Here is a 9720-nt window from a genome sequence, read left to right as displayed (position 1 = left end):
GATCAGCAGGGGGTTTGTGAAAGCTGGGTGTAGGCTAGCAGACCGTTATTATTCACAATCTGTCAGATTTGGTTCCGGTCATGCTGAGACAGAAGCTAATGTCACAACACATCTGAGTGTGTTATGTCTGTCATGGTTCAGTAGAATTTCCCTTTATGTCCAGCGAGCACTTTCTGGGTTTTTTTTGGCGTGGAGGAATGCAAACCACAGTTTGAATTGTGAATCTCGGACAGAGAAACAGGGACCTTCATCGTCACGTCGTCTTTGTCCTCCTCAGATTCCTGAGCAAGTTCTCCCTCAATAAAGCGCTCGCTTTGATCGCCCTCGCTCAGCAAGGAAAGCCACCGAGTCCCAAACTCCTGGAGAGCTGCATACAAGGTAGGCGACAGTGACAGCGGAGCAGTAAAGCTTTTGCATAATGAGTAGCTCGATGATTCCTCTGATTGTCTGAGGGCAACCTCAGCGATCCTCCGACTGTTAAGAAATGTCATCACTCTTTTATTGGCTGACAGAAGTTCTCTGTGACAGTTTACCACTGGGATGCATCCGCTTATCTCTTTAAATTAGATACACAGCATAAAATCATAATGATTATAAAGTAACAGAGGGTCATTTGGGAGTATTTCATATACTGTATACACTTTCAATCCATACTTTAAGTTTCTTTTACAACAAAAGAAAATGTACTTAAATTCAGCTGTTTGTTTTATTTTGGTAGGGAAGCCTGAGCTGTGTGCAAGTGTTGCATTCTTTCACTGTGCCACAGTGGGAAGATGATAGGGGGAGTTTCATGGTTTTCATAGAGGTAGCCATTATGCCGGCTTGAGATTCATTCCCGACCCTCTGTGATTATTTAAGGCTCTCTCTGTTATTTCAGGTGGGGCCACTATGGCAGCCAGCTGCCTGCCACTTCCTCATGTGTGCAAGAACAAGCTTTCAAGCTTTGTCGCGGCACATTACATTCAATTCATGACCCTCTTGGAATGTCCAGAAAGGGACGGACAACAGACGGCATGCACAATACGGTGCTAGATAAAGACAAACAGAGCGACACACTGTTGATAAGAGAAAAGTGGTTTTAACACCAGCGTTCCTTAAAGTTAGGAAATTCAGTTCATTCAAGAGTTATTGATTAAATCATACAAAAAAAAAATCAAATATGAGAAGTTGGAGCTGCTTTTGTGCTCGGCAGAGTTACCAAAAGCTCAGCCCGGGGAGCCGAGGGACCTGAACGCGTTGAGGATGCAGCCGGCTCAGGAGGACGTCCTGACGATGTCCCAGACGCTGGACAAACTGCTGGTCAGCGACACGGTCCATTTGGAGCTCATACCTGAGAAGAAGGGCTTGTTCCTCAAACACGTGGAGTACCAGGTCACCAGCCAGGCAAGGGGTCCCGTAAACTCCCACCGCATGTAAATGAGTGTGTTAGAATAACCTCAACAAGAAAACAGGGTGCAGCATTCTTCCTGTTTGTCTTACTTTGAATTATTTCCCCTGTTCCAGTGTAATTTGTTGAGTTTTGCAGTCCACATGAAGAAAAGTACAGATGTACCTTCTATTATTATGGAACTAAGTTTGTGACAGAAAACTTTTTTTCTGATTATTTTCTTTCTCTGCTTTTTGTCTTCAGCGTTTTAAGATATCAGTTTACCGGCGCTACAGTGATTTTGATGTCTTCCACGAGGTTTTGCTTCAGCGGTTTGCCTACAGAGTGGTGCCGGCGCTGCCGCCTAAAAGGATGTTAAAGGGAGGTACGTTACACATTCATCAATGTATTCCTTTGTTTCTGATCCCATTAATGTTTCCAGAGCATCGTTTGGAATATTTGGGTTTATACGCTTTACTGAAAGGCAGTTGTAAATATCCAGGAGCCTTTGGATTTTGTCCTTGATGATTTTTCCTTTTCAAAACCTGGTGCCTACATTACCCACAATGCAACCTGACCACGGATAGTTGAGTAGGAGATTCAGGTGTTTTATGCTAGCAGCAGCTAAAGTAGCTTAGCGCGGCTAGCCTCAGGCAGAGAGGACGAGCAGCACTTTTTTCGAAAAAGTGATCTGATATGTAACGGCTCCGTATGAAGCCACATAAAGATTTATACAACTTATTTTCACTTATGCAGTAGTACTCCTGTCAAAAGGTGTAGTTGTCATCTGATATTTCTATTTATTATTATTTAATTTATTTCAAATGGTAACTCAACCGTAAACATTTGACGTTTGTTTTTGACAGCTGTCTAATCCTTTTATAGTGTGTCCTGGTCTCATGGTGTTTTCTCTGGTGTCCGTCCACAGTGCTGACGTCCGTCTCTGAGCGCGACTTCATCGAGGGGAGGAGACGTGCTCTTGGCAGATTCATTAACCTGGTGGCACGGCATCCCTTCTTCTCAGAGGACGAGCTCGTCAAGACCTTCCTCGCCTTCAGCGGCTCCGTACGTAGCGTCATTGTGACTGGCTGCCTCGTGCCGTGGCACCGGCTGTTGCACAATAAAGCGTTATCGTAATGATGACTGACAGTGAGGAGCATCCTGTTCCAGTTACTCACTGTCTTTTTCCACTCACACGCTCCTCACCCCCTCCTCACCCCCGTCCTCCCAAAACAGGATGTTCAGAGCAAGCTGCGCGACACTTACAAGAAAACGGGCGATGAGTTCATGACCAACAGACTTGCAACCCAGGCGAAGGTTTGTCACATGTGTGCAATGAGGAAAAACAAAAAACGTTTTCCACAAACAACCCGCTGCATTTTAAAGGATTGGATTTGTTTTGTAGGAATATCTCCCCGCTGACATCCAGGCTCAGTTCTCGACAAGCAGAGAGCTGATTAGAAATATTCACAACAGCTTCCAGAAGCTGCGGGACAGAGCTGAGAAGATGGCAGAGCGCTCTAAGGAGAATGCAACTGATCTCCTCATGTTTGGCAGAGAGCTCAGGTAATTTTATTACTGTGGGTATAAAGTCTTTCTCTGCAATCCAGATGTTTTGGATTGAGAAAACAAATGTAAATGAGATTCCAAATCCTCGGTGTTGTTGTGTCTTTTCATAGTTGTTAGTTTGAAATGAGTTTGGCAGCTAAGACGCCTCAATGTCACATTCTGGCCCTTTAATAATGCTTCTTTTATTTAATTTTTTTCATCAGTACTCTGGGCTCAGATGCTTCGACTCTTCCCTCCTTGGCCTCTTCTCAAAGCACCTGGGGGACGCTTCGTCAGGCTCTGAAGAGTCTGTCTGTGGAGTTCGCTGTGCTGTCTGACAAAGCCGCTCAGCAGGTACGGCCCTTCATGCCCACCACCTGCTCTGCCGCGCTTTTCCGAGACCGGCACCGGGTAATAAATGTTGTTTTGTTTTTGTGTCCTCAGGGCAGACGGGAAGAGGATGATGTTGTGGAAAAACTGAATCTTTTCCTGGATTTGCTGCAGTCGTACAGAGTAAGTCAGTTTCACTTTCTTTTTTTTGTCGTGCTCATTTTAACCTGAGCATGGACAGGTGGTTCTCTACTGACGTTTGCACATCTCTAATCGCAGTCTGATGATGGTTCACTTTATGAAGCACTGCAAAACTCTTTTTATCCATCAAGGCAATACAAATATCAATCTCCTGTTTTGTGACTCACAGACACACTCGCACATACACTCCTCTCCTTCTCTCTCTGTGTCTCTCATACAGTCATTCAGGTCTTAGGGATCTTTAGAGGTCTTTCCAGAGATATCAGAGCCTCTCTCTCTCTCTCTCTCTCTCTGCCTCTCTCTCGCTCTCTCTCGCTCTCTCTCTCTGCCTCTCTCTGCCTCTCTCTCACAAATTCTTTCTTATCTCTCTCTCTCTCTCTCTCACAAATTCTTTCTTCTCTCTCTCTCTCATAAATATTCTTTCTTCTCTCTCTCTCTCTCATACATTCTTTCTTCTCTCTCTCTCTCTCATAAATTCTTTCTTCTCTCTCTCTCTCTCTCATAAATTCTTTCTTCTCTCTCTCTCTCTCTCTCTCTCTCATAAATTCTTTCTTCTCTCTCTCTCTCTCTCTCTCTCTCTCTCATAAATTCTTTCTTCTCTCTCTCTCTCTCATACATTCTTTCTTCTCTCTGCCTCTCTCTCATAAATTCTTTCTTCTCTCTCTCTCTCTCTCATAAATTCTTTCTTCTCTCTCTCTCTCATACATTCTTTCTTCTCTCTCTCTCTCTCTCTCTCATAAATTCTTTCTTCTCTCTGCCTCTCTCTCATAAATTCTTTCTTCTCTCTCTCTCTCTCATAAATTCTTTCTTCTCTCTCTCTCTCTCGCTCATACATTCTTTCTTCTCTCTCTCTCTCTCTCATAAATTCTTTCTTCTCTCTCTCTCTCATACAGTCTTTCTTCTCTCTCTCTCTCACAAATTTTTTCTTCTCTCTCTCTCTCACAAATTCTTTCTTCTCTCTCTCTCTCACAAATTCTTTCTTCTCTCTCTCTCTCACAATTTTTTTCTTCTCTCTCTCTCACAAATTCTTTCCTCTCTCTCTCTCTCTCTCTCTCTCTCACACAAATTCTTTCTTCTCTCTCTCTCTCACAAATTCTTTCCTCTCTCTCTCTCTCACACAAATTCTTTCCTCTCTCTCTCTCACAAATTCTTTCTTCTCTCTCTCTCACTAATTCTTTCTTCTCTCTCTCTCACTAATTCTTTATTCTCTCTCTCTCACTAATTCTTTCTTCTCTCTCTCTCCCTGTCTATGTCTCTCTCTCATACAGTCATTCAGGTCTTAGAGACTTTTAGAGGACCCCCCCCCACACACACCCCATTTCAAAATAAAAGCCCCAAAGAGTGAATTCTAATTGAAATGCTTGTGATGAAGCCAGGCATTTAATAACCTCTGTTCATGTGTGTCAGACATTATGATTATGTCTCCTCTCCCCCACCCAGCACCACCCTTTCAAAATAAAAGCCCCATGGATTAACTGTATTTAAACAAGCTCAAAATTTGGCTTTTTTGTTAAAAAAATGAATGCTCTTACTAATACTGCAACAACTACTACTGCTGCTGCTAATATAGTATTACTACTTCGACTATAACTTTTGCTGTTGCTACTATTACTGCTACTACTGCTACCATCAATATTATTACTACCACTACTGCTATTACTACCACTACTACTATTACTTATACGACAACTGCTACTACTACTACTGCTATTCATGCTACTAAAAGTAGTAATACTACTACAGCTATTAGTACGACTGCTACTAGTACTACTACTACTGCTACATCTTCTACTGCCATTACTATTACTACTACTACTACTACTGTGATATTAAATACTACGACCAATACTACAGCTGTTACTATGACTGCTGATACTACGTCTTCTACTACTTCTTCTAATTACTAATACTTCTACTTCTAATAATACTTCTACTACAACTACAACTTCTACTACGACTACAAATATCACTACTACTAGTACTTATTCTAATGCTACTAATACTTCTACGAATAATACTTGTACTAAAACCTATACTACTACAAATATCACCACTGATGAATTTTTTTAAGTCACAGAAACTGTTCAAATATCAAAATGTTCAGCTCTTTCAGGAGAGGTGTGATATGACTTTTCATATTTGTAATCTTTAAACTCTTTGAATTATTAAGCTTTTTGCAATTTGTTTTTGAATTGGATATCTATTTTCAGCAATGTTTTTGAGATTCATTTCAGTTTTCAGCATTCCAACGCATTTTCAGCAGGAAATGCTTTTTCTAGTTCAGGACATTATGCAATGAGTCATTTAACAACAATGCACCCTGTTTTTTCATCTCACCTGGAGCCGTAGCTCTTAGTAGTGGGTGGTTTGCAGAGATTAAACAAGGGCACTGGTGGGCAGATGAAGTGGCGTTTTCTATAGCCTCTATTAACTGTCATATGGTAATGTCATAATTTGTACAAACAATTCTCCTGTCGTCCTTGGCTGTTGTGTATTATATAACCGTGCCATTTTGAGAGACATGAGCTTCGTGTGTTCTTTCTCTAGGACCTCTGCGAGCGGCACGAGAAAGGCGTGCTCCACGAGCACCAGAGAGCTCTGCACAAGTACGGCATGATGAAGAGGCAGATGATGAGCGCCACGGTGCAGCCCAAAGAGCAGGCGTCTGTGGAGCAGCTGGAGTCACGGATCGTTCAGGTGGCCGATCTCTTTCCACGCTTTTAGACCGTCGGGATGCTTCCTGATTGATAGCACACTGTGTTAGTTCAGTAGTAGATAAGCAAGATGCTACATTGGCCCGGGGGTATCTGTTGCTAATACACACACAAACCTCCTCATACTACACCAGCCAAAACTCAAATACATGCATGTTTAAACCATGGATGTGTAAAGAGAACTGGATCCAGTGTTCATTAGAAAGCAAGTTGCTCAGTGGCACATGAAGCAGAAAAAGTTATAAAATATAAAGAGTATAAAATTCAGATAAAATCAATATTTTAAAAATGATCGGCTGAGATACAGACCTCTCCTTCCCAGTGTTAGTTTCTATATACAGTTTAAAATGCTCACACTGTTTCATATTTTCCAGGTTGAGAAATTAAATCAACAACAAAAATACAAATTCTGTTGAAAAAGTCATTGTGAGGAGGCTGATGCAATGATATTACTTCATGAATAATACATTTGAATGAACCAAGTGACCATTTCAAACAATGCCAATCATCATTGTGTCACTGTTGCTGGATACTGCTGTTGGTTTTCATCTCGTGACTGTCGTTCCTCTTAGTCAGTGTGGTTTGTGAGTGTTTGACGTATCTGCATCATGAGTTTAAAGAGTGAACGTTGGCAGTTTTCTGACCAATGTACCTTCAGTCTGGGCCCAGAGGACTGTTCTGTCAGTTATTAGCTGAGATTCAGTGACTCAAGTGTGTAGATTATTACATCATTATCACAGACAGAGTGTTTGATATGCTGCCGAAATGAGCAACATTTTGTTTTTATCAAATAAAAGCTGCCGTAAGTCTGTTTTAGGCCTCAAAGCAGTTAGAGAATAATTGCTGAGTTTTGGAGATTTGCGCATTAACTTGTAGATGTTTGTCGATTGAGTCACAAGGAAACTATTGCTCAACAACTAACGTTAGATGTGCTGCGTTATTCAAAAGATGTCTGCACATCTCAGCTAGCATCTCTACGACTCTGTACTCATGCACAGCGATGCTGTGAGCTAACTGCTAATCAGCATGCTAACATGCTCAGAATGAAAATGCTAACATGCCGATGTGACTACATCCATGTTCACCATCTTAGTTTAGCGTGTTAGCATGCTAACATCTGCTAATTAGCACTAAGCACAAAGTACAGCTGAGGTCGACGGGGATGTCACGAGTTTATCAGGTCGGCTTTTTGGTCACAAAGCTCACCAAAGTTATTACAAATCATCCTGAGGGAAATATGATCGTGTGTACCAAATGTAAATATATCTAATGGTTATTGAGACATTTCATAAAAAAACACAAATGTGATACTGGAGAAAGAGCCAGGGGATCACCAGAGGATTCATCTTCTCATGGACGTCTGAGGTTTCTAGTCGGACTGAAGTGGCCGTTGGCATTTTAATAATAGAAGAGTAATATGCTGAGATGAATGCATCCTGGCTTTTCATTTTGAATATCTGCTCAGTCCTACAACTGTGACTGCAAGCTTCCACAAGGCTTCTTCGTCAGTGACAGACAGCTGTGTTGGTGTCAGTGAGGGAGAGTGAGTCGGTGATGACGTGGAGCCAATTAATGACCCAATGGAATGATTGATGGGCATCGCCCTGTTTGAGCAGAGCTTCATCAGCCTCATCTCTGGTATCGTTTGAGGAAAATGTCTTTTTTTCATCACTCATCATTTGATAAGTGGTGCTGATGTCACGGAGTTCCTTTTTCATTACTCTGTTAATAGCAAGAAAACGCCATTCAGACCATGGAGCTGCGTAACTACTTCTCCCTGTTCTGCCTCCACCAAGAGACACAGCTCATCTTCATCTACCTCCCAATCACATCCCACATTCTGGGGGCTTTCGTTAACTCCCAGGTCCAAGGACACAGAGAGGTGAGGCTGCTTGTCTGGAATTCATTTCTCTACAGACCCTTCAGGGTCAAATCACTTTTAAATTGGCTTTTAAAGTCCAACAAAATAACGAATAATGGTGGATGGTATCACTGCAAAGAAACCCTCTCCTTCTGTAGCTTTGAGCTGACTTTCATTCCACAGGAACAAGTGAACCTCTCATACACCTCCTCCTGTTTTAAAATCAAATAAAGCACACAGTATGTATTTCTGTGGTTGGGTGTTTTTTTTATCTGCACCTCATCTTTTTTACTCAAATTCCAATATGGCAACATTTTGAGAGGGTTTCTGTAGGTACTTGAACTTAGATGCTTCCTGAAAAGGATAACTTGCGAACCACTACAAGTAATCTTTTGAATGCTTGAGATTATATTAGTATGATGAGTTTCGAGGAAATGTCGGTAAAGAGAAGTGGCTTTTTGCTTTCTTTCCAGATGGGAGCGGTGTGGAATGAACTCCAGCCAAAGCTCGGATGTCTCTTTGGTGGAAATAACGGATTGAAACCTCTCACCTGAAACCTAAACGCAGCAGAGAACCACTGCCGCCGCCGAGGATCACAAACTGCAAAATAACTTGCTCTGTGAGCTGAAGAGACGTCTTCTTTTACACACTTTACATTCCATTCAACAAGAGTATTTCTTTTTATGTAAATGGTTTCTCATCTTATTTTTGGGGGGTTTTGATCATCAACCATGTGGGTCCATTTAATGCCATGCTAGATGAGGAAATATAAATGCTGTTTTACAAGGGACCCGTCAGAATGTCAGACGTGAGGGATGACGGTATATTAATGAGGTCCATCTCCTGTTTCTAACTTGTGAGGAGTTTTATACACTAAGATAGTTCAGAAACATCGAGAGAGCGACAGCAAGTTTTACTTTATTAAAGGATGGGATTCTTTTAAATCTCCAGTCATGAAGGTTTTACTTTCAGAATGACTTCAGACCAATGTGTTTTTATACAGATTTCAGTTCATGAGGATGTGTGGCAGCGTACGTTTTATGTTTTATGGACAATTTTGGCATTTATCTTACTTTTACATTGTTTACTTTTTTGTAAAGCAACATATTTGCTTCCTCTGCTTAAATTGACTCCCAGTTTTATTTCATAAGCTACTTTGAAAGGCCGATGCTCCAAGTACAATACTACACAGAGTAAACACAGATTTAAAAATGACAACCTTTAGCTCTAGTGGCATAATGTCAATAACACTATAAGATATTGATTTACTACCAAAGGGAAATTATATAAATCCTCACAGCGGTGCATAAATCATGCAGTGTGAATTTAGATGTTTAATAATCAGCACTTTTTGACCATGTCACATTGTAGATGGAGGCTATTTTCTAACTTATCAGGAAAAACAAGATCTGGCTGTTGCTTTGCTACTCAGACATTTGGCATGAAAACAATCATGCACCTTTATGTCTGCACATGTATAGTTTATCAGAACTTTATGTATTTTTCTAAATAATAAAATCAAAAGGAACAAGTTGCCGTATATGTGCTGTTACCTCACAAACTGATATCATCTCAAATACACCGAACTGACTGTTGAACATGACAACATGCAAATCAGGAAATGTGCACATAGATCGACTTTTGTTTCATGAAGAAACTGTGATAGCGTGCAAAAGAAATTCATCTGGAATCATATAACT

The 9720-nt window shown here is 41.2% G+C and overlaps 1 protein-coding gene across 1 annotated transcript; it reads left to right on the top strand.

Moving 5' to 3' along the window:
* The first annotated feature begins 281 nt into the window (after nucleotides 1-281).
* snx8a (sorting nexin 8a) lies at nucleotides 282-9648 on the top strand. Its single transcript, XM_079282675.1, has 11 exons — nucleotides 282-378; nucleotides 1193-1383; nucleotides 1631-1751; nucleotides 2295-2431; nucleotides 2603-2683; nucleotides 2772-2932; nucleotides 3139-3268; nucleotides 3359-3427; nucleotides 5993-6142; nucleotides 7892-8041; nucleotides 8494-9648. Exons 2-11 carry the CDS (start codon nucleotides 1243-1245, stop codon nucleotides 8572-8574), a joined length of 1221 nt encoding a protein of 406 aa, XP_079138801.1. The 5' UTR covers nucleotides 282-378; nucleotides 1193-1242; the 3' UTR covers nucleotides 8575-9648.
* Nucleotides 9649-9720: the final 72 nt, after the last annotated feature.

This window comes from Melanostigma gelatinosum (genome assembly GCF_949748355.1).
Source record: "Melanostigma gelatinosum genome assembly, chromosome: 13".
In the NCBI taxonomy this organism is placed as follows: Eukaryota; Metazoa; Chordata; class Actinopteri; order Perciformes; family Zoarcidae; genus Melanostigma; species Melanostigma gelatinosum.
This window is presented reverse-complemented; position numbering and strand designations above follow the sequence as displayed.